The sequence below is a fragment of the Tursiops truncatus genome, chromosome 14 (assembly GCF_011762595.2).
Source record: "Tursiops truncatus isolate mTurTru1 chromosome 14, mTurTru1.mat.Y, whole genome shotgun sequence".
Lineage (NCBI taxonomy): Eukaryota > Metazoa > Chordata > Mammalia > Artiodactyla > Delphinidae > Tursiops > Tursiops truncatus.
The window spans coordinates 63,218,269-63,243,335 of NC_047047.1; the positions used below are offsets into that span (position 1 = coordinate 63,218,269).

The following is a 25,067-nucleotide window of genomic DNA, read 5'->3' on the forward strand; positions in this document are numbered from 1 at the left end:
CATCATCCACAGGCAAAAAAAAAGAAAAAAAAAGAAAAAAAAGAACTTAGACCCAAATGCAAAATTTAACTCAATATAAACTACGTGTAAAACCTAAAACAATAAAATTTCTAGAAGAAAGCATAGAGAATCATCTCTATGACCTTGGGTTAAGCAAGGATATTGTTATGAAACAAAAATAATAATAAATAAAAGAAAAAGCTAACAAAATTTCATCAAAATTAAAAGCTGCTTTTTCAAAGATATTGTTAAGAAAATGAAAATATAATCCACAGACCAAGAGAGTATACCTGCAAAACATTTATGTGATATAAATGACTGCCCTCTTCATATGAAGTCTGGGTACTTCTTCTCAACCTATAGTATTAATTGAACTAAAAAGCTGCAGGCTAATTTATACGGATGCCAGACACTTTCTTAAAAACATACAAAGAAAACAAAAGCTAAGAATATATTTGGGCCAATGTTATGGACCCAATTAAAGAAAATGTGCTAGGAAATGTATGAGGTGTGTACAGGGTGGAAGAGGAGCTGGAAAAAAAAATTCTTATTAGTTTTTGAGGCACGTAAACCTATAAATACCTTTACTTATAAAAAAAGATATAAAATAGATTTTTTAAAAAAAGACAGCATGTTATAAACTAAAACAAGATTGATATTTCTGTAGGAAATGTTAGAGTAAATGCACTGAATTTTCACATGAAACCTTTTACTGCTAGACCCTACACAGACAGAACGATACTAAAGTCTACATCTAATGAGTGTGTTTAGAGGTCTCACATACAGTTTAAAAAAAAGCCTAGTTAAAAGAAAAATGAACTCCATGGTAACTGGTTTTTGCTTCTTAGTTGGTTTTATTTACATCACACAAAAACCTCAAGTTCATGTTTTCCAAATACACAGATGCATACCGTAACAGCATGTTTTTGGTTTTGTGAATCTACTCCTTCCCACACCTGTGCTTCACTGTGTATACACTACAAACAAGTTGAACTACAACCACATTAGTGTTTTAAAATAGTTATAAAGGAGGAAGAAAACAAATGAGGATAGTACTATAAAATTTTCTGCAGCTATGAAAACATACGCCATATAAATTTTTTGCGTTAATTTTTATACTGGTTTCAGGCATTTTGCTACTGATCTATGAAAAATAACTATTATTATGAATAAATTATTAATTTTATAACTATTATAAATCATACCTTTTTCTGATTTCTAATATTTTCGAACTAATTTTTAAAGAGTGACATAATCTACAAGTGATCTTAATCATTTTCTAACATAAATTTTTAAAAAATTCACTGGCACTTCCACAATGAAATTAAATAATAAATACAGCAAACAGCACCTTTAATTTCTTCCTGATATTAATGGGAAGTTTTAAAATAATCAAACATACTAGACTTTGGTTTGTTCATAATGTTTTTTGTAACTTTAAGATGATACTGTTTATATTTCATTAAAAGTTTTATCAGAAAGTAATGTTGGATTTTATGAAATGCCTTAAACTTGACGAAAATGACTCATTAATATGATATATGATATCGAAGCATTCACGCATTTTAAGAATCAACCCATCACGGTCACAGTTTATTCTTTTTAACCTATTGCCTGACTTTGGTAATCAATTTATTTAGCATTTCTGTATGAGATTAGTATTTAATTTTCTTTTTTAAGATATCTTTTTTGGGTTTTATCAAATATAGGTTTCAAATAAAATTGCTGGTAGCTTTAATTCTCTACCTGTATTCTAGAATAATTTAAACAGCTTCAAGTAAATTTCACCTAGAAGGTTTATACTTCCTAATCTATGAACCCGTTATTCCTTTCACAATAGAAGGAGTTCAGGATCTGGGAGAGCCATAATGAAAAGAAGTGAAAACAACTGGGAAACATACCAATAAACCTTTCCCTCTTAATTCCTAATATCGTCCTGCTTATCTGTTCCCAGATAAACTCCCAACAAATGCTAAGGGAAAATTAATTTGGAGGATTACCTATTGCTTCTATATCAGGAATATATGTAACACCTTGACATTTACCTTTCTGTTGAAAGTATATGAATTAGCTTGAGCAAAAATTCACTGAATATCTGAGGACATGTTGAAGAAAGATGCACTTGTAATCGGGTAAGAAATTCTTGCATAGCTTGCGTAGCTGTTGGACCAACCTGAAGAGAAATGAAATTCTGTTGACAACTGCTTACTGATCCCATCTACAGAATTATTCATTTAAAAAGTATCATCTGTATGCCTTCTTTGGAGAAATGTCTACTTAGGTCTTCCGCCCATTTTTGGATTGGGTTGTCTGTTTTTGTGATATTGAGCTGCATGAGCTGCTTGTATATTTTGGAGATTAATCTTTTGTCAACCTAAATGTCCATCAACAGATGAATGGATAAAGAAGATGTGGCACCTATATACAATGGAATATTACTCAGCCATAAAAAAGAACGAAACTGAGTTATTTGTAGTGAGGTGGATGGACCTAGAATCTGTCATACAGAGTAAAGTAAGTCAGAAAGAGAAAAACAAATACCGTATGCTAACGCACATATAAGGAATTTAAAAAAGCGGTTCTGGGGCTTCCCTGGTGGCACAGTGGTTGAGAGTCCACCTGCCGATGCGGGGTACACGGGTTCGTGCCCCAGACCGGGAAGATCCCACATGCCGCGGAGCGGCTGGGCCCGTGAGCCATGGCTGCTGAGCCTGTGCGTCCGGAGCCTGTGCTCCGCAACGGGAGAGGCCAAAACAGTGAGAGGCCCGCGTACCGCAAAAAAAAAAAAAAAAAAAAAAAAGCAGTTCTGATGAACCTAGTGGCAGGGCAGGAATAAAGACGCAGACGTAGAGAACAGAGTTGAGGGCACGGCGGGGGAAGGGGAAGCTGGGATGAAGTGAGAGAGTAGCACTGACATATATACACTACCAAATGTAAAAAGGATGGCTAGTGGGAAGCTGCTGCATAGCACAAGGAGATCAACTCAATGCTTTGTGGTGACCTAGAGGGATGGGATAGGGAGGGAGGATAGGCTCAAGAGGGAGGGGATATGGGGATATAAGTATACATATAGCTGATACACTTTGTTGTATAGCAGAAACTAACACAATATTGTATAAAGATGTGGAAAAAAAAATTCTCTTTCCCTGTAGAGAAAAAAAAAATAAAAAAGCATCAAACGTTAAGTCAAGAGCCATACGGGTGAAACTTTTCATTTGAAGAACAAAAATATTAACAGTGATAGCAGGAAACCAATTAAGCTTTTAGATCTTGATATACTTATTTTAAATCGAAAATTATAGCTTCTATTGTCAATATTTTTTTCATTATGGTTTAGAATAACTTATGTTACTTTTATTTAATTCAATACAGAAAAAGACTCACCTGAATTACACAAGAATATCTTTATAATGCTTTCAAAAGCACAAAGAACTTATGTACTGATTTTCACAATCTTCTTAATTATCCCATTTCAAAACAAAAGAACTCAGACTCACGTTAAGTGATTCACAAAAGGTCATGCTTCTAATGACTAGCAGAGCAAATACTAAAGTGAATTGGGGAAAAAACCCTACAAAAAACCCCTTAAAGCTAAAAACGAACCTGTATCTATTTGTAAAAACAATGCTTTCCCAAACTTCTATCTCTTCAATGAAAAAAAAATGATAGTGAGAACCACACCAAGTACCCTGAAGTATGTTTTGGAATGTTATGATCATAAAACCCTAGAGGAGTTTTGGAAAAAACAAAATGCAATGTAATTCTCCAAACCATTTTAAAGTTAACAATTTCTAACACTGAGTATAAAAATCATAACATTCATAACCAAACTACAAAACCAAAATATCTGAGGAAAGCTTGACCTTCAGTAACTTTTACTTTGCCTTTAAAAAAAAAAAAAAGAGAGGAAAAAACACTACTTTATACAGCGGCATGTTCCCTGACACCTAGGCTCTATCACTAACTAGTTGTATAATTGTGGGCAATGCAGATAATGCATGTTTACTCATATGTAAAATAAAGAAGCTGGAATTAGTGATTTCAGGAATCTTCACATTCCAAATTCATGCAATCTTTATGTGTAATAATCACTTGATAACATGCCTCTACCCCCATCAAAACTCTGGCCCAATCTAATTACAAGTAGTTTGTTCCTTCTCATTTTTTTCCTTGTCTGGTTTATTTTATGATGATCTACAAAAATCAAGTCTATTCAGTATGAGAGTACTGACTAAATGTATCCAACAGAACTTAAGCTCCAAGAAAGGCAGAGACTCGGACAGGGTAACTACTTAAATCCCTAGCACCTAGAACAGCACCTAGACCTAGCACATAGATAAGCACATAGCTAAGAAATAAAAGATGACAACCTTGCAAGATAATCTTGAATAACGTCCATTGGAAAGATGCTATGAACACTAAATATATTTTATGTGAAAAGAAATATAATGAAGGAAAGATATTTTTTAAAGCAGTACAATATAACAAAAGCTAAACTGATATAAAAGAAATCTCTGGTTAGACTAAAAATGTTTATAAGCTCTGATATATCTTCTTTTTCTGAATTAACAAAAGCAATATTTTTTTTCATTTCAGTTTTGAGATATAATTGACATACAGGACTGCATAAGTTTAAAGTATACAGCATAATGATTTGACTTAATACATCATGAAACGATTACCACAGTAAGTTTAGAGAACAGCCATCGTCTCATATAGATACAAAATAAAAGAAAAAAATTTTTTTTCTTTATGATGAGAAGTCTCAAGATTTACTCTCTCAACAAGTTTTTGCCTTCTGGCTACCTTCATCCAATTCCCCCAACCCCTGCCTCTGGTAATCACGAATCTGATCTCTTTTTCTATGAGTTTGTGTCTTTTTGTTTTGTTTTGTTTGCAGTATGCGGGCCTCTCACTGTTGTGGCCTCTCCTGTTACAGGCTCTGGACGCGAAGGCTCAGCGGCCATGGCATGTGGGATCTCCCAGACCAGGGCACGAACCTGTGTCCCCTGCATCGGCAGGTGGACTCTCAACCACTGCGCCACAAGGGAAGCCCTGTTTGTTTTTGAAGTAAAATTCACCTACAATGCTATATTTGTTCTTGGTGTACAACACAGTGATTTGATATTTCTATACATTTCAAAATGCTCACCACAATAAGACTAGTTACCATCTGTCATCAAAAAGATATTGCATTATTATTGACTATACGCCCCACACAGTACATTTTATACTGGTGATTCATTTATTTTGTACCTGGAAATGTGTACCTCTCAATTTCCCTCACCCTCCTTCCCCCACCCCCATCCCCCATCCCCCATTCTGGCAACCAGCTGTTTGTTCCCTGTATCTAGGACTCAATTTCAGTTTTCTTATGTTTCTTCATTTGCTTTGTTTTCTAGATTCTACATATAAGAGAACTCATATGGCATCTGTCTTTCTCTGTTTTATTTCACGTATCATAATACCCTTTAGGTCCATTGATGTCATCTTTTTGTTTTTTGTTAAATAAAATACTTAATAGCATAAAAGAATTAAGTTAGGTGACCTGTCAATCTTGATAATAGAGGTCATTTAACATAACACGTTTTTTTTTTTTGCGGTACATGGGCCTCTCACTGTTGTGGCCTCTCCCATTGCGGAGCACAGGCTCCGGACGCGCAGGCTCAGCAGCCATGGCTCACGGGCCCAGTCACTCCGCGGCATGCGGGATCTTCCCGGACCGGGACACGAACCTGTGTCCTGCGTTGGCAGGCAGACTCTCAACCACTGCGCCACCAGGGAAGCCCATAACACATTATTTTTAAAAATTTTTAAATTCCCCAATTTTTTAAATGCTTCCCTAACATTAAGGTTAATATCTGTTTAGAATGTTTCTCAAATTATATGAAATTAACACCAAAAATATATCGCTACATTAAAACATCCAGTAAAATTCCAAGAGAAAACTTACTACCTGCTATAATTCAGTTTCAGCATAGCTATTATTATATGTAATTCAAAACATTTTATTACATTGATACATAAAAGGCCATCATTTAATGCTTTAGTAATGAAAATTTTATGTATTTAACTGCACTTAAAATTTCCTTTACAAATAAGTTTACTGTATAATCTGGGCCTATCACTGGCTTTCAGAAGTCACATTACCTGTGGACTGTGTTGATTTGTTCCATGTGGACTGGTGCCAGAAAGAAATTTCACTAAAACATGAATCAGGTTTGGATCTGAAACCAGCAGATGGGCAGTACTCTCCTGAGTTCCAATGGCAGTACTGGAACCAGCTATAAAACATTAAGAAAAAAAAAAGTGCCCAACGAAAGGACCCCGAAACAATGGAAATGCAGTATTTAAAACATCTTTTAATTTCAAAGGAAACTCACATATTCCTGGGAGTTACTAAAAGGATCTGAATCTCTACTGCACTGACTGAGCCTCATTCTCTATTTTCATCTGCCATAGATCTCCTGCCTCTCTCCTAGTTTGGCTGTGAAAAATACCTAGTTTAATGTGCATCTTATTCAGTATACAGTCAAGTGGAAAAGAAATAACTAAATGCTTACTGTCCTTTTGGTGAGCCTATTCTTAGTAATTATTTCCCCCTTCCAGAAATAAAGATCTATTTTTCAGGTAAATTTTAACACAGCCTTCTAAGATAAACTGAAGCAAAACCTATTCATTTTTGCATGTCAGCTACATAAAGGTTGTATACTGTTAACTGATACACAGACAATGCACAAGTTTTCTGAAGTGAATAAAATATCCTTGAGTCAAATCTATCTTCAGTATCACATAGGGATGTTTTCAATCCCATATTTGGAAAATATTATATTCCAAATGAAAAATGAAGTAGCATTTTGATTCTCAGCAATGATTTTAATTAATACCTTTATCAAGGTGACGCTGCTTTCTAGTCAATGAAATTAAGCCCAAAGAGAATGGGGATGAAATCCACCCACCTGCTGTCATAACCTACAGATGGAATGAAGATTTCAATTCACAAATGGCTACTCCTTGCTCTCTAATATGAACTTGGATACCTACTTCCCAACAACCTAAGAATGTCAGATAAAATCTAGACCTAAATGTAAAAAGTAAAACCAGTAAGCAGTACAGAAGATAATGTATGAGAGTATCTTTGTGACTTTGAGATACAAAAAGCCACAGAAAGCACTAAAAGTTCCTTTCTTAAAAGGTTCAGAAATTAATTTTACTATCTTAATTGGGAAATAAAGGAGTGGGGTGAAGAAAGTAGGAAACTAATAGGACTTTAGAATCTGAGAAGAAGCGATTAGGTTCAGTGAATGTAGGTTTTAGATGTGAAAAGCATACACCGAGGAACCTAGTCATATACGTTCATGAATATTATAATGAATAAATCATCTTTAACTGCTAAGTTACTTTAAAAAGAATAAATAACCAACACAAGACATAGACTAACATTAAATACTTGACTTTGTACTCTAAGAGTAATCAATTTTTAAAAACTAGTAAAAGTTTTTAGAAGGTAAAAATATAATTTGATCTTGTAACTGTAGATAGATGAGAGTATATAATCAAAGTAAAGAAGCACAAAGGGCAAGAAACATTAAGAACAACAACAAAAAGAACAAATTCAGAAGAGACATATTCAAATAAAGAATTTAATCATCTTCACAACTATATCACTTCTTGAAAAAATCTTTTTCAAGAATCTCATAGCAAGAATAATAAAGCATATGTCAGAGATTTAAAGGAATAAATATTTGGACTTACGATTAAGCTGCATGTTTGTCATGAGTGTTAGACTATGAAGAACAAGGCACCATGTCCGGAGCAAAGTATTGGGATACCACGCTAACACCGTGAGAAAGCTAGTTATTGATGCTACGTAGAAAAGAGAAAGGGGAAATTTTAACTCAGAAAAAGCAAATGTTTACTAAGAATTAAAACAAAAAGAATAAATTTTAAAACATGACATTATTTTTTTAAATCAATTCACTACCGTGTGTCCTCAAAACATATAAATAAAAGTTCCCCATTAAACATAACTAAAGCATTAGAGAGTCAATAACATTTTATATCTAAGGTTAAAGCTCATCCCATGACAAATAAAATAACATGTCATCACTATACATTTGTTGTCCTTTCCAAACTACAGGCATTTCTACTGTAACACAATTTGTGCTTTACTAAAAATCCTCACATTCTGCAAAGCCAAAAATTGAAAATAATAGGGCATATTGGAAAGACAGGGATGGGGTTGACCGTTCAAAACCAATGTAACTTCACAGAAAAAGCACAAACTAAAACAATAACTAAGTCACCTGCAAGGCCTAAATAAGAAGCACATGTGGCAGGTGGAGAAGCCAAAAGTTATTAAAAATAAACAAACATAATACAGTGCCCAGTTTTTGCCCTTAAAACACTGTGTAGAATGGCTGATTCCAGATCTCAGGCAGGAAATATAGTTTGGAACACCTATGATATTAAAATCTAACAAAGATATAGTTGTGTATTTCACAAAAAACAAAACCAAAAGAATCTAATGAAGCATCATCTTACTGACCACAAACAGCATAATTTCAGCATCAATAAACATAATGATTGTAACAGAAACGTAAGAAATACTTTAAAATCACGAACTTATACAGATATTTACTAAGGAAACTAAGTGGTCATGATTATAGACTACTTGTGAACCAATTAATTTTTAAATTTAATTTTAAAATACAGAAAATTTCTAGCATTTTTCCTGGCTCTATATAAAAACTGTATCTCCAAAGGGTGACATGATAGCACATGAAAGGAAGTTTCTCTTTATGGAAGTATTTCAGTTAATAAAAAAGGAATAACAAAATTAGACTATCTTCATTTCAAAACTTCCTGTGAACTGCTACTAATTCTAGGCATTAATCATTAGTGTCTATTAACAACATAAAAAAAAGACAACCTATGAAACTGCCTTAAAAAAAAAACCTCTGGGCTTCCCTGGTGGCACTGTGGTTGAGAGTCCACCTGCCAATGCAGGGGACACGGGTTCGTGCCCCGGTCCAGGAAGATCCCACATGCCACGGAGCAGCTGGGCCCGTGAGCCATGGCTGCTGAGCCTGTGCGTCCGGGGCCTGTGCTCCGCAACGGGACAGGCCACAAGAGTGAGAGGCCCGCGTACCACAAAAAAAAAAACAAAAACAAAAAAAACAAACTCAAATCAGATTAAGCTCCATGTCTAATTACCAATTTATAGAAAGTAGAGAGGACATCATAGAGATACAATCACTAAAAATTGGGACCTAGGGAATCTTGAAAGACAAAACAACCAAACTTTGCAAGGGGATTTAAAAAAAAAAAGACAGATTAGAGGAATTAAGAAACATAATTAATTAAAATGTGTAGACTCCATATGGAATCTATTTCAAATATACAAAAAAAATTCTGTAATAGTTTAGACAATTGGAAATTTGAATACTCACAAAATACCTGATGACAGTAAGAAATAATTACTTTTTTTACCCTTCTATTCACTCTTGTTTATGCTTAATGTTTCTCACAATAAAAAAGTTTTAAAAATTGATGGGAGTAAAATTTATAATAATAATCATTAATACAGTGAAACAGAAGGAAACCTAATAATTAAAGTAGGGCCAGCTCTTGCTGAGAGAATGCGGATGTTAAGTAGGACCGTAAGCCAGTGTGGCTGTCACTAAGGCTGACAGACAGGCCATGTGAAGGCCATGCATGATGCATATCTCTAGAGAGAAAGCATCAGGAATAAATGATTTTTACTGTTCTTTAAATAGATTCCTATAGCCTGAGCTGAAAACTAGTTCTATTCCTGTTGAAGGATATTATTCAAGTCTCACTATTCCCACATTCCTGCATTTGCCAAGAAAAAAAATGAAAGAACATAATTTCTACAAAAAATTGACATCCTTCTCCAATTTACCAATTCCCTAGAGGTATTTCACATTTTTAAAAAAGACCAGTTGCAAAAGAACAGCCTATGAACAAGACAATACTTTAAGGAACTACAATGTAAAGATAAACAGAACATTGTAGATTTGATGTCTGGGTTATACACAGACATAATACAGACCAGAGAATAAGTTTTCTGTTCTCTTTCCTGCAAATTATTAAGTCAGTATTTTAAATATGTTTTTTTCACTACAACATTACAACCCTAATGACAAAGATTAGGTGTTAACCTAATCAATACCTTTTTAGATTGTTTATGCTACGTTAATAACTTTCCTTCTAATAAATCTTACCTTGATTTAATGAAATGACAGGTATTCGATTAGCATTATATAAAAAAATGTCTGCTCCATTTTCTTTGTTTCCAGACGAACTAGAATTCAGACTCAATGTGAGCCACAACTGGAGAAGTGATTCCAACTGAAATAGAATGTAAATTGACAGAAAGAAAATGTACCTATTAGGAAATACCATTTAAGCAAAAATCTCATGTATGAATCCTTATGATTATGAGTAAATAATTTTTCTATTAAATACTTCTTCTGGGGACTTCCCTGGTGGTCCAGTGGTGAAGAACCCACCTTACAATGCAGGGGACATGTGTTCGATCCCTGGTCAGGGAACTAAGATCCCACATGCCATGGGGCAACTAAGCCCACACGCCACAACTACTGAGCTTGCGTGCCTCAACTAGAGAGCCTGCATGCTGCAAACTACAGAGCCCACACGTTCTGGAACCTGCTCGCCACAACTACAGAGCCCATGCACTCTGGAGCCTGCGTGTCACAACTAGAGAGAGAAAACCCTTACACCACAACTAGAGAGAAACCCTTACGCCACAACTAGAGAGAAGCTGCAATGAAGAGCCCGCATGCCACAACAACCCTGTATGCCTCAGCTAAGATCCTGCGTGCCACAACTAAGACCCAAGACAGCCAAAAATAAATTAAATAAATAAATAATAAAAATAAATGTTAAAGAAAAATACTTCTTCTGGTTATTTTCAATTCAGTTCACAAGGAAACACATCTTAAAATTCTAGATCAAATGAAATTTAACTGAATTAAAATTTATAATTTACCTAATATAAATGTTTTACTAAATTAAAAGACGTGATTCAAGTCTTTAAATGCAGGTGTGTGTATAATATGTAGTTGGAACAAAAGCAGTAAGCTTATAATCATAAAAGTTATAAATAACCTATCACTGAGGAGCTGGGTTAATCAAAGTATCTCCAACATTTTTTCATCTGAGTATGACAAAGAAATCATCCCTGTCTGGTTGAGACTGATCTGCCCGTTTATTTTCATCTTTTCTAGGCTGGCAATAATGTCTAAAAATACACAGTTTCTCCTGAAGTCATACCTGAACGTGATGGACTTGAAGCATGGAAAAAAGTTTGTTGAAACAAACATTTAACATTGGGACAGATGATAACTGTACAATGAGCTGGCTGGATTGGTTCGCTGCTTGTAAACCCCCTAGAAGCGAATCATCTGTTCCAGTGGGAGACTGTGATACTGAAAATTAAACACAGTTATGATTTTATACACAAAGTATCAGGAGAAATGTTAACTAGTTATTAATATGTACAGGTAAGTCAAGGTATATTTTTTTAAAAATTAAAATTGCATTCTTTAAAATGGTTCAGCATTGTATTATTTGAAAACCTGTTTTTACAACATTACTTGAAAGTTCAAAAGATAATCACCACAAAGAGAAGCTCCCAAATTCATAGGACTTGTCCACAAAGGGAGAAGAACCTTACTCTCTATAAATTTTTATTTTCAATTTTTTCCTAATTAATAAGAGGGAGGAGAAAAGGGAAAGAAAAAAGAATCCTGCCTATTTCTTGAGAAGGTTGTTTTAGAATAACCTAGACTCTAATCCATTGATTCTCAACCTTGATAGCACATTAAAATTGCCTGGGAAGTGTTCAAAAATTCTGATGCCAGGATACACACACCAAACTAACTGAGTATATATTCATGGGGAGCAGAGAAATAAAGGGATGTTAAGAGAGTTTTTCATATATTTAGAAAGTTTTATATTAAAAGGAGAACACAGTTCTGCACAGGAAAATAATCAAAAGATAGAATATATCGAGAAACAGAACACTAGACGAATCTTCTCTTTTTCTCCTTTTTTATATACTTCCTAAGGCAAGAAATACAGAATGCAAACCAAAAGAATTCAATTTAACATAGGAAGACCTAAAAATCCAAATTTCTCTATTGAAATGGGTTGGGAACTTTACTTCATAGGAGAAGGACATGATGTGCTTCCTAGGTTCTAACTAGTATCTCTACACCTTTACTCACCACCATTACCCACCATGTTTTTATTTTTCTTGGCCTAAGAAAAATAAAAATATCACCATCACCTCAGCACAGCTCCTATGTTAAGAGAGACAGGCTGCTATCTAACTATACTCACCTGACAGAAGGGGATCTACCCAAGCCTAGAACAACATCAACAGTCAGCAAACCATGTCCTAACGGCCAAATCTGACAGGCCACCAGATTCCGTAACACGGTTTCTTTAATAACCATGCCTATTCATTTAGGTATATATTGTCTACAGCTGCTTTCCTGCTACAAAGTCAGAGTAGACCTGCAACACACCCTGTATAGCCCCAGAAAGCCTAAAATATTTACTATCCAGTCATTTACTACAAAAAGTTTTTCTTCTTTTGCTGTAAATAATTAGGTAGTAAATCCTCTCAATTCTGTAGTTCCATCAGGCCCATTTGGCTATCTTCATTATCTAAGTCTTCCATCTTGGTCTTAAAGGAAGATAAAGATGTTACTATTAAGAAACCCACTTTATCATAAATTTGGATATAATGCAACGAACTCCCAGGCAGCTAGCTATGCAGGCTCCCCCAGGAATTTCATTAACCGCACACCACCACCATAACAAAAACATGACTCAGGTTTTTGGACTGAACTTATGAACACTACATGGAGGTAATTTGTTCCCCCTCTGCTCTCCTGATTCATTAATCCTTTGTCTTATTTCTCAACTTCCTACTAACTTAGCAAGGGAGAATTTAAAAATCCATCCTTACTGAGTGCACCTGAAAATAATCAGGAGATGAACTGTTCATGGTAATTCTCTAAGAATGGTGACTTTTACTCACAGGTAGGAGATGTATTTGTTAATGCCTGTAAAATGGAATCTGCTTCTAGGGTTGACATCATTTTCAACATAAGTTCTGCTTGTTGTTCAAGTCCAACTTCTAGACGAGCATCTAGGGCTACAGAAAGCAATTAAAAGAAAAAACAAAACCTATTTGATAATTATTATTCACGTCCTACTTCCTACAATAAAATGTTGACATCTGAACCCAAAACAGGGTGAGTAGTGTATCTTCACATCAGAACAACCTGGCATGGGGTGTCAGAGTTACAGCAGGTAACAACATCTGTGCAAAGGAGGCTAGAGATGGGAGAGTAGATATATAAAGAGAGGTAGATCAAGTAAGTGAAGTAATGATAATGGAAGCAAATAAATTAAGAATAATGAAAATCAGGTACCTCACTATCAGAGAAAAGAGAAATATGGAAAAGGAAAAAACTAATATGAAGCTTATGGAGTAGATTACTGGTAGATTAACTGATACATCAATGTGGACTCATGGCATTCTAGACGGATAGACAGACAAATATAGAAATAAATATAAACACAAGTGTGTGTACACACTCCCTAGATTTATCCATCAAGAGAGAGTGTGGAACAGCCAAAAATTAACAGCAAGTCTATCTAGCACTCAAATCTTGAATTCTTAATCACATTTCTCCACTAAAAGGTTCTGAAATACCATTTTCATTCATGAAGTGGCTAACTCCCAGTCTGGGGAAGGGAAAGTAAATGATGAGCCTGGGGCATTTTGTTATGCCAGGAAACAGGGAAGTGTTCAAAGAAATATGAAGACATTTCAAAAAGACAGAGACCAGATTAAAGGAGATACCGTGGTCAAATCAGGGACATTTCGAACATCAAAATAAATAATGACAACACTGCGAATGTACTTAATGCCACAGAATTGGACACTTAAAAATGGCTAAAATGGGTCTTCTCTGGTGGTACAGTGGTTGAGGGCCCACCTGCCAATGCAGGGGACACGGGTTCATGCCCCGGTCCAGGAGGATCCCACATGCCGCGAAGCGGCTGGGCCCGTGAGCCACAACCGCTGAGCCTGCGCGTCCGGAGCCTGTGCTCCACAACGGGAGAGGCCACAACAGTGAGAGGCCCGCATACCGCAAAAAAAAAAAAAAAAGGCTAAAATGGAAAATTTTATGATCTCTTGAATTTACCTCAATAAAAACAAGAAAATAATGATAACAAATTATAACCCACTGAATAAAATAGGAAACCACTGGTCTATTCAAAACTAAGTGAATAAAATAATAACTTTTTTAAAAAAGAATAGATTCCAAATATTATTCTGCCACTCCAACCCATCAAAACTTTCTTACAAAAGGGAAAAGAATAACTTTTCACTGGAAAATATTGGTAGACATCTCCTTTATCAAGTAATTCAACTTAAAGCCACCAGCAGTGGTCCAAATTAAAATCATGAGCCACCTAATAGGATGCAGTAAGAAAACCTGAGCAGTACACTTTCTTGATATTTATGCCAAAAACACATGACCACAATCTAATTGTGAGGAAATAGCATACAAACCCAAATTGAGGGACATTCTACTGAACAACTGGCCTATAATCATCAAAAGCACCAAGGTCATGAAAGTTACCTCTGACAAAGTGTGGCAGACTGAATAAGACTAAAGAGATATGATAACTACGGTTGATGCTTGAACAACACAGTTTGAGCCACATGAGTCCACTTATACATGGACTTTTTTCAACAAATATGTACGCACCATCCATAGTTGGTTGAATGCATGGATGCAAAACCTTGGAGACGGAGGGCCAACTGTAAAGTTATACACAGACTTCCAACTGTGTGGGAGTGGGCCCCCCACCCCCACCTTATTCACGGGTCCACAGTAAATGCAACACACAATTTCGTACTGGATCATTTTGCATAAAGGGCATAATTTAGACATAACTGCTGAAACCTGAATGGGGTCTTAAAGTTACTAATGTTAATTTCCTGATTTTGATGGAATGTGCTTCCTGATGTGTTTATGTAGAAGAAATGTTCTGCTTTGTAAAACAAACAAAATAAAACAAAAAAACACCAGATTACCAACTTACTCCCAAATGCGTCAGGATAACAAATGTTCTCTGTATTAACTTGCAACTTTTCAGTAAATGTATGATTGTTTCAAAATTTAAGAAAAGATTTTATTTTTAAAAAAAGTTATATACTCTATGTGACTAGAAGAGTGCAAAAATAATACTCAACGTGATTTCATTGTTTACAAATAAAATATAAATTTATTATTAACAATAAAAATAAAAGGAAGCACAATTAATTAAAACCACCAGCAAACCCACACAACTCACAAATATATTTTGCAAAGTGTTATTCTGAGAAACAAAAAATAGACCATAAATAGAAGCTCTTCTAAACTGACTGACACACAGCTCTGAATGACACTCACTCTCACGGCACCCCTGCAATAATAAACCCTCTCAGTAAACACTCAGGATCAAATTCTCAGGAGACAAAGAATACATAAATTGAGGACTTGTTTTAAGAATAGCTTATGCCTTAAAATATGAACACACACTTACCCTGAGACACTGAAACACTAACTGTCTGTGATCCATTCTTCTCTGTATTTGCTGGTGGCTTTGCTACAGGAATTCCAAGACCTCCTATGTATGGGTTGTAATTGTAGGTGCCATAATCAGCACCCCAATAGTCATACCATGTACTGCTTATTGGCTTAAAAGAATAGGAAAAAACTGTGGTTTATTTTTGCCTCTTCACGAAGAGTGACATATTATTTACATTACCTAAAGTCAAACAGGGCTACAAAATAAACGTTCTCCTTACCCTTTAAATTTCTGAAACATAATCTTAATGATTAAAGGAATGGTTCATAATATTCTCTCCATTTTACCCCAAAAATCTAAAAACACCTTATTTGTTAGACTCTGAGAGGTAATTAACATCTTTAATAAAATCTCTTACACACAAAATGAACCAAAATAAAGTATTAGGGAGGTATCTCCTTTAGAAAAAGTAACAGCTAACAAAGAAGGAGATTCTGCAATGAACCCAACTTGGATAAGCTTAAATGCTGCTTGAAATGTCAACAGTCCATAACCATACCTCCCATGCTTATTAGTGGTTCTTACTATCATATAAGATGTTAGTGGCTATATTAATAAAATGATGTAAGTCCTCCGTATACTATTCCACTAGTTCTATAAAAAATCTACTATAGTACCTAGAGGAATTTAATTTTGAGTAAGCTAAATAATGGGTTATATTAGGTGTATACTTTCGTCTTTTAAGTAATTAATAACCCAGAAGTATAAGATGAAAGGTTTTAATTGCAAAGAATACTCTACTGTATCGTACCTTAAAAACTTTGGCTGCAAGAGGATCCTTTTCCAAATCAATATCTAAAGGATCAATGTCAACTTCCATTAGATCCTGAAGTAGCTCAAGATCAATTTCTTTATCTTTTTCCAAAGAGGAAAGAGGAGGTGCACCTTCAAATAATTGAAAGTGATTTTTTTTGGTGGAGTACATAACATAAAATTTAACCAATATATTGCTTTTAATTACAGAAAAAGTTAATTTACTTATACATCATATATATTTCTACTGATACAAAAATCTCTAAATTTTTATACCTGACAATTAAGCATAAGTATGCAAAAATATCACCCTATAACACACAATTAAGAACACCAGTGCAATAATATGTGACTTCCTAGGGGAAAATACCATATGATTAATCCTTGTTGAATCAAGTTACATAAACTTTGTTGTTAAAAATAATCATTAACCATTTCTAGAATAAACAATGTTATTCGTTTTATTGCCTCCAATAAGTAATTCATTATATTACATCCAGTAGTTAAGGAAATAATACCAGGTATTACAGTGAAAAGCAAAGATTTCAGTTTTAAGACTGCTATTCACCTTATTTTTCTATCATGAATTGGAAATGATTTTGCTCTCAGATGACTCCAAATTTTTAACTAGCCTTTTATGCCTTACAACTCTTATCTTCCTTCCCTTCCCACCCTCTATTATTCAACATATATTTATAGAATGCCAAGAAAATACTAGCCTGTATTAGGGTCTGAGTATATAAAGATTAATAAAACAAATGTCCACCCTCCAACAAATTAACAGAGGTTCAGAGGTGAGGGTACACTACAGAAATTAAACCAACTACAACGTAATAGGTGCTATCAGAGGCAATCTAGAATGTAGGCAGCACCGACGGCAGTCTCCAGCATTGCTGGTGGTAATGGAAAAAGCTTCTTGGAGGAGAGCATGCTTTATGGGAATCTTAGATAAGAAGTTCATCATGCAAACTAGAGAAGAAAGTCTACTCCAGATAAAGGGACTATCAGACAGAAAGGATAAAATCATGACAGAATCTAAGATTAAGGAATGAAACAGATGAAATGACCACAGCATTGCAAAACAGTCTTCAAAAGTAAGGAGTACACCACAAAGGATTGTACACGCTAAGATACACATTATAGTTTTTGAAAAGGCAGAAAACAAAGAAAGAAAAAGAGAACAAGAGCCTTGCTATCTTTACCACTGTGTATCTTTAACTGTTTTCTAGGTTGTAATTCTTTCAACATAGCCAAATAAGACCATATCAAGATAACACAGACCCTGTGAAAGGATACCATTTTATTTTAATATGCATTCAGAGAATCAAAGCAAAGCATACTTATCAGGAAAATAATTGATATGGTTACTAAGGCCAAAGACCTAATATAAAACTTAATTTTATACTTCATTAATATTCTTAATTTTGAAACATGTTTCATTTTCTTAAAAAAGAGCTACGGATATTTTAAGTAAAAAATTTAAAGAATGTACCTGTTATATCATGTGTCAAAGGTTCATCTATAGTTTCCAGCAACTGAGCTGAAGACTGCTGCAGGGCGTCATCAGAGTCACCAGCTGTTGCACCTACATCATCACTCACTGTTCCTTCCTCCATGGCTTCTGCAGCTACTGGAGCCAGCAATTCTCCTGCAGGTAAGAAGAGCATCCTAACTGCTTTAGTAATTAGTAAACAGACATCCAAAACATAGTTTTTCATCCAGTATTGAGAATAGCATGTGTACTCTACCAACCACAAAAGAGTCTGAGGCAAATGAGTCCACACCTACCCAAGGAAATGCTAGGGCTCACTGCATGACCTTCAAATGCTAACTAATAGCAAACACAAAATGTGCGATATGAACAAGGAGTTATTATAATCACTTTACACACATTAACTCACTTATTCATCAAAATAACTTCATAAGAAAGATACTTTTATTATTCTTATTTTACAGATGAAAAAACTGAGGAGCAGGGAGTACCTTCCTCAAGTGCACAGAAAGAATTAGGAAGCAGCCCACTGCTGGTATTAATAAGGAAGCTGACTAGCTCCAATATCCCTGTACTCTGTAACCTAACTCCTCCATAAAAACTTTCATTTATTACAAGTGTCAACATAATTAAACGCAAAAGTAATTCTAAATGGTTGCTACTGCCACACATGAAAGAGACATTTTATACTTTTGAGGAGCTCACAGTTTCCTTTAAAGACTAGTCAAGCAGCAACAAGCTAACTTTGACATACCTTATTAAAAATAAATCCTAACAAACCTGCTAAAATATCCTGTAGCATACAAGTTAAGGAATATTGAGCCCAAGCACCACCCCAAGATATATCTCCTCTATTGAAGTCAGTTCCAACCAAAAGTAACAGCAGTCTTTCCAGTTGGGGTTCATTCACAATCTCACACAGATGTATAGTTGGCCTCGTGGCATTCGCAATGCGTGCAAGAACCTGTAATACATTTTATAAAATCATACACTTAAATAGCAATTAAATATGTTTTCTCCAAAAATAAAGCATTGAAGTAACTGCTTTCAATGAGATATGCTTTTGATGTCAAAATAATTATTTGATGTAAATGCAAAAGAAATGTAATTTCATGGATCAAATATTAAAATCCAGGTAAAAACCTGAGTTGAATAGTTTAAAATAATTTCTATAAGCAATGAATATGCTACAGGAAAGCTTTCAGGGCATTAATACACCCTTCATTGCTATAATCTGACACTCGTTTGTAGATTTCCTATCCTGATAATAATAATTTCCTATCCTAATAGACAAAAGGTAGGCTGTAGATAGACACACCCACATTACTTACATTTCAAATCTACATTAATCTAGTTTTTACTAGGTTAAAAATATACATTAGGGGCTTCCCTGGTGGCACAGTGCTTGGGGGTCCGCCTGCCGATGCAGGGGACACAGGTTCATGCCCCGGTCCGGAAAGATCCCACATGCCGCGGAGCGGCTGGGCCTGTCAGCCATGGCCGCTGAGCCTGCGCGTCCAGAGCCTGTGCTCCGCAACCAGAGAGGCCACAACAGTGAGAGGCCCGCGTACCGCAAAATATATATATATACACACATTAGGTCTCCTAAGAAATAAGTGCCAAAATATTTTTAAAACCTTTCAAGGCACATTAAAAAAAAAACTAAACTGCATAAAAGGAAAACCAGTGAAAGCACTTTTATTTCTCTTAAAAATCAATTAAAAACTGCATTTTTTCTTATTTCTTTTTCTAAGTCTGTATAATTATAAATTATGCCTATTCATTTACTTACCTTACAAACAAATAATAAGAGATCTGCATGGCATGTAAAATCCATGGAGAGGAGAAAAAGGACAAGTTTCTGGACTACTGAAATACAACGTTCATGGGCCAGGGTAAATGGAAGTGGTTCTATCTCTGGGCTTTCCTTTGTTGTTGTAACTTCTGTGTCTAAATTAGAACGAGACCACTCTGCTGTCCGACGTAATCGAATTAAATCCTTAAAGTGCTGTACACAGAAATTTACAATATTTAAACCACTGTTTATTGAATGAAAATTCTTTCAGTAAAAGTTTATTTATGACATGAAAATATTCACTCAGAAAACTTACAACTTCTAAAGAAAATTTTTAGGCAAACCATAAGCTTCAAAAAGTAAGACTATTAAAAACTATACTGACCAATATACCTCATGTCCTATTTTAAAATAAGGTATCAGATACATAGCAGAATATCAGAAAGGTGAAATTCTATAGAAAGGCTACAACAGGTCAAATCTAACATTTTAAATAAATATTACCAAAACATCCTAAATATAATCATAAAAGGTGAATGGTAAAGAAACCTATATATACTAAGTACAGAGTATTAATTCATTTCAAACTCTGATGGAGTAACTGTAATTTCATATTTATAGAAACACAATATGTAAACTTGGTTGCTACATATAAATGTTATCTCCCAAATTTAAAAAAATATATCATTATTTTAAAAAATTTTACATATAAAGGACACATTAGGAAACCCATATATTTCCTGAGTCCTTTTACCTTCAATTTACTGGAACACAATTCACTTTAGAAGAAATACACTAGAAAAATATTTTAAGCCCACATTAATCATATATTTACTTGAGTTAAAAGCTACCTTTCCCAAAAAAGGTACATAGAATAGATTTTTGTTGATAAGTAGAATAACAAAGTTTCCTGATCATTACTAAAAATACTTAACTATTCAAGTAACTTAAAATACTAAAAGGGAGAGTGACTTTTCTAAGATAATTACATTAAAAAGTAAAGATCATACCTTTGAGGTTGCCTGCTTTAATTTGGCTTGCTCTACCAGAAGTTTATATGATGATCCTTTGTTGCTTTGTATTTTTTCTTTTTCCATCTGTTCCACCAAAGCCTTCTGTTTTGCTTTTAGTAAGTTAAGTTGCTTAAAAAAAAAAAAAGTTAATCTTATAGTTAACAGTGTTAAAAACAACAAAGTAAATTATTATACTCCTCAGAATCTATACATCAAACTAATGGAATAAGTAATTCTCTGAAAAATCTAGTTTAAACTATGTTGCTGATTTTTTAAAAATCACTTCCAAATTCCAAATAAAAGATCTCCCCCTGTTGTAATTAAGAAGTAATCAATTTCTTACCCATGGGAGAAGGGAAATAACTGGAATACTTTTTTATGTAAGCCACTAATGAGATTGACTGATGGAGTATTTTTTAAACAGAGGAAAAGAATTATTTTTAAATACATGGGGAAAATTCTTTTATTGTACAATATTCTTAGCTTGGCTTTTATGGGAATCTTCAAAAGTAGAACATTTTTTGGTATGTCTATGTTTTTTATTAATTAAAAAGTTTATTGCAGTAACTGTAAATTCACATGCAGTTGTTAAAAAATAATGCAGAGATCTCTTGTACACTTTACCCAATTTGTTGGTTCAGGTATCCACCACTACAGTTAATACTGTACACCATCACCATCACAAGGTTTTCTCATGTTGTCCTCTTATGCTGCCCGCCCTCCTCCCTCCTATCCTATCTGTCCCATCCCTACCCCTGGCAACCACTAGTAGGTTGAAATGAACAAACAGACCAACAAGGAGAAAAAAATTTCTGCCTAGAAAGACCTTGAAAATCTGCTGAATGACAAAACCACTTTGCCATATATCCATTATGCAGAACATTACTCTAAACAGAAAGTCACTAGAACATTATAGCCATAATTATAAATGCACAATTTAGTTAAGAACTTAATCTACCTTTTCAAGGAATATTTCCTAAATTTCTACTGTTGCTACATATTTTTGTTATCAGCAAGAAAAAGAACATTATATTATAAAGAAATATCCATTTGGCTGTTATCTCCATATATGAAGCAAAATATATCATAAATTAAAACCAGCATGCACGTGTATTAAATAATCAATACATGGTATGTGAATGTGAGAACAAATCAGTATTTTCAGAAAATTGTTCCAAAAGTTCTACAATTAACATATACAACAACTGCAATCAAGAAAAAATATAATCTTTATTTTGAAACAACCATAATCTTAATCAACAATTTATATTGCTGTACAAAGACATTTTTTCCCTAACTATCTGAGAATAAGTTGGCAACCTGATGACCAATCACCCCTGAATACTTTAATGTGTATTTCCTAGAAACAAGACCCTTCTCCTACAAACCATAATACAACCACTAAAATCAAAGAAGTAACATCCATGCACTACTAACAACTAACTATTCCTCAGACCCCACTTTTTTTTTTTGCGGCACGCGGGCCTCTCACTGCTGCAGCCTCTCCCCTTGCGGAGCACAGGCTCCGGACGCACAGGCCCAGCGGCCATGGCTCACGGGCCCAGCCGCTCTGCGGCACGCGGGATCCTCCCGGACCGGGGCACGAACCCGCATCCCCTGCATCGGCAGGCGGACTCTCAACCACTGCGCCACCAGGGAAGCCCCAGACCCCACTTTTAAGTTTTGCTAACTGTCCCAAAAATGTCCTTTATGATAAAGCATAAAATAGTAAAATACTGCTAAGAAAAATCCACTGGATCATTCTCTAGGTTTGTTTTCCATCTTCATATCCTAAAGTAAATACAGCAAATATAATCATTAAGTGCTCAATAAATTTTAGCTGAATTTGAAATTTTAGGTGATTATTAGTACCACCTAAAATTAGTTAGGAGTCTCAAATGGAAAAAGGAGTTGAGGGAAAAGCTTCACATCATTTTTCTTGCAAAAGGCCAATAGCTGCGCATAGTTGAAAAATTCAGTAGTAAAACGAAATAATTTATTGCTGAGTTCATATTTTTTAAAAAGCCCAAAAGCTTTCACAAACTTTCAGATCTTAAAGGCGTTCTTATAAAATCTCATTTCATCTTAAATCAATTATACAAATATTTTTAGATGACACACTAGGCTCTATACCGGGTATCAAAGATACAGTATGTTTTCCTGTATATACTGTAAGACAAAGAGGAAGACACGTTTTAAAATAAAGAACTGGCTCATAAGAATCTGACATCAGCTATAAACTCAGGTTAATAAAAGAATCCCAACAAAAAAGTATGATAAATATAATGAAAGGAAAAATATAGGGTACATGGGGAACATATTTTATGGGATAATAACTGAGAAACCAGGGAAAACGTCTTTGAGGAAGTGAATGTAAACTAACATGTGAAAAATAAGTTAGATTATCCAAGCAAAACAGTAAATTCAGTAGTTGGTGGGAAGGAGGGGAGGGATGGGGGATAAGCACATACTAAAATCCTGGATAAAAAAACTGGTGTAGGTGGTCCAGGAACCCACATTCAGTATGGCTAGACCAAAATTCAAACCTAAAAGTTAGATGGGCAGATGACAGATATACTAAAGCTATGTTAAGGAGTTTGACCGTCATCCAAAATTCAACTGGAAACAACTAATAATTTAGAGAAGGAGTGATATGATTAGGTTTGTATCTAAAAGAACTCTGTAGGGGCAGCATGAAAAATGGATTGGACTGAGAAAGAACAAAGGCAGATAGGCCTTCTGACTAGGCAAATGACGGCTGCACTTAGAATGGTAGTAGTAGACATGTGAAGAGGTAGACAGTTTTTTGTTTTTTGATGTGTACCATTTTTAAAGTCTTTATTGAATTTGTTACAATACTGCTTCTGTTTTTTTATGTTTTGGTTTTTTGGCCATGAGGCATGTGGGATCTCAGCTCCCAGGGATTAAACCCACACTCCCTGCATTGAAAGGCGAAGTCTTAACCACTGGACTGCCAGGGATGTCCCTACAGTTTAAAGGACATTACCAAAAATCTGTAAACTACGTATTGTTGCCATCTTACAAATAAGGAACTCAGACTCAAAAGTGTCAAATAATTTCCCTAAATTAACTAGTTCATTAAATATCATACCTAAGGTCTGATGGCAGGTCTATCTCATGCAATGTCTCAAACATTAAAACAAACCAAACAAACAAAAAAAAATACTGAAAATTACCTGTTTATGATGAACTAGCTGCTTTCTTATTTTTCTGGAATATAATCTATCAAGGCTACTGCTGCCTTTGGAAGACCTATTTATGTTCTGGGTGTGCAGATTATTATTAATAAAACTCCACTGGTTACCTACAGGGCAAGGAAAAGTTGTATTAATAATTCTGTTAAATGTGATTTTAAAGTACTATTCACACCCAGAAAACATAAAATGATAAATGTGTCAATAACGACAAAGCAATTTTTAAAAAAATTAAGGAAACCATCATAAAGAAATTGCTAAGAACATCTGACCTTAGAAAAGTTAACCTAGATCCTAAATGACTTTAAGACCACAGTTCTCTCTGCCTCCAATCCTTTCATTAACAGCCAACTTTCTCCACAACTGTTTAAAATTGATCTCTGTACAACACAACTTTGATAATGTCGCTCAACTATAACAACAACAAAATGCTCACTATTGCCTACTTCAAACTCACATGCTTTTTGTACAGGGACCCAAAAAAAGGGATACTCAATAATCTGATTTAATGACTGCAAAAATAAAGTTGGATAGTTTAAAAAACATGCTGTGTAGCTCTACTTATTCTCATTTTGGAATGTGTCCAGATTATTCCTTGTCACTCTGCTCAGTTCAGGCTTAATCCCATACTTTAACCATCCTCAATGATTTTTTCATGTCTGCTTAACCTAATGACATCTTTTTCTGTTTTCTATTATCCCTTTGTCAAGTCAATTCAAATTCTTCAAGCCCTAAAAAAATGTCTTCTACTAATGTATTTCCATAATACATGAATACTGTAAATAAAAACTAACTCCTCCCATACCATCTGTTACATTCCAACTTTACAGGTAGTTGTATTTAATTGTGTCTTAATTCTACATCCTATAACTGAGACATATAGCATTTGTTAAAAATATTCCCTGTACATGAAAAGAATTCCCCACCCTATTCTCAAACATAATGTGTACCATAAACAACTGATTCATTGGGCTGGCCAAAAAGTTCATTCAGGATTTTCTGTAACATCTTATACCTATAAAACATCTCAAGTGATCTTTTTTTAATATTATAATCCTAATAATGTATAAAATTCTAAGTTTTAAGGCACT

At 34.6% G+C, this 25,067-nt stretch overlaps 1 protein-coding gene across 9 annotated transcripts in view; it reads right to left on the reverse strand.

Annotated features, from left to right (window-relative positions):
* The window catches only part of BIRC6 (baculoviral IAP repeat containing 6), a 238,238-nt gene that overhangs the window by 112,142 nt on the left and 101,029 nt on the right, over nt 1-25,067 (reverse strand). For 8 of the 9 annotated variants that reach the window (XR_004521845.2, XM_033838758.2, XM_033838755.2 and 5 more), the window contains 13 exons: nt 23,959-24,086; nt 20,759-20,890; nt 19,746-19,961; nt 18,734-18,917; nt 17,954-18,109; nt 16,460-16,593; nt 15,664-15,817; nt 13,097-13,213; nt 11,320-11,474; nt 10,248-10,374; nt 7,756-7,866; nt 6,151-6,284; nt 2,046-2,173 (listed from right to left, as the gene is read on the reverse strand). Coding sequence is in view for 8 of the 9 variants with exons in the window: in XM_033838758.2 (XP_033694649.1) it covers nt 2,046-2,173; nt 6,151-6,284; nt 7,756-7,866; nt 10,248-10,374; nt 11,320-11,474; nt 13,097-13,213; nt 15,664-15,817; nt 16,460-16,593; nt 17,954-18,109; nt 18,734-18,917; nt 19,746-19,961; nt 20,759-20,890; nt 23,959-24,086 (1,876 nt within the window). In the remaining variant the exon portion in view is untranslated. The remainder of the gene's footprint in view (nt 1-2,045; nt 2,174-6,150; nt 6,285-7,755; nt 7,867-10,247; nt 10,375-11,319; nt 11,475-13,096; nt 13,214-15,663; nt 15,818-16,459; nt 16,594-17,953; nt 18,110-18,733; nt 18,918-19,745; nt 19,962-20,758; nt 20,891-23,958; nt 24,087-25,067) is intronic. The other variant, XM_033838756.2, reaches the window with a different exon arrangement.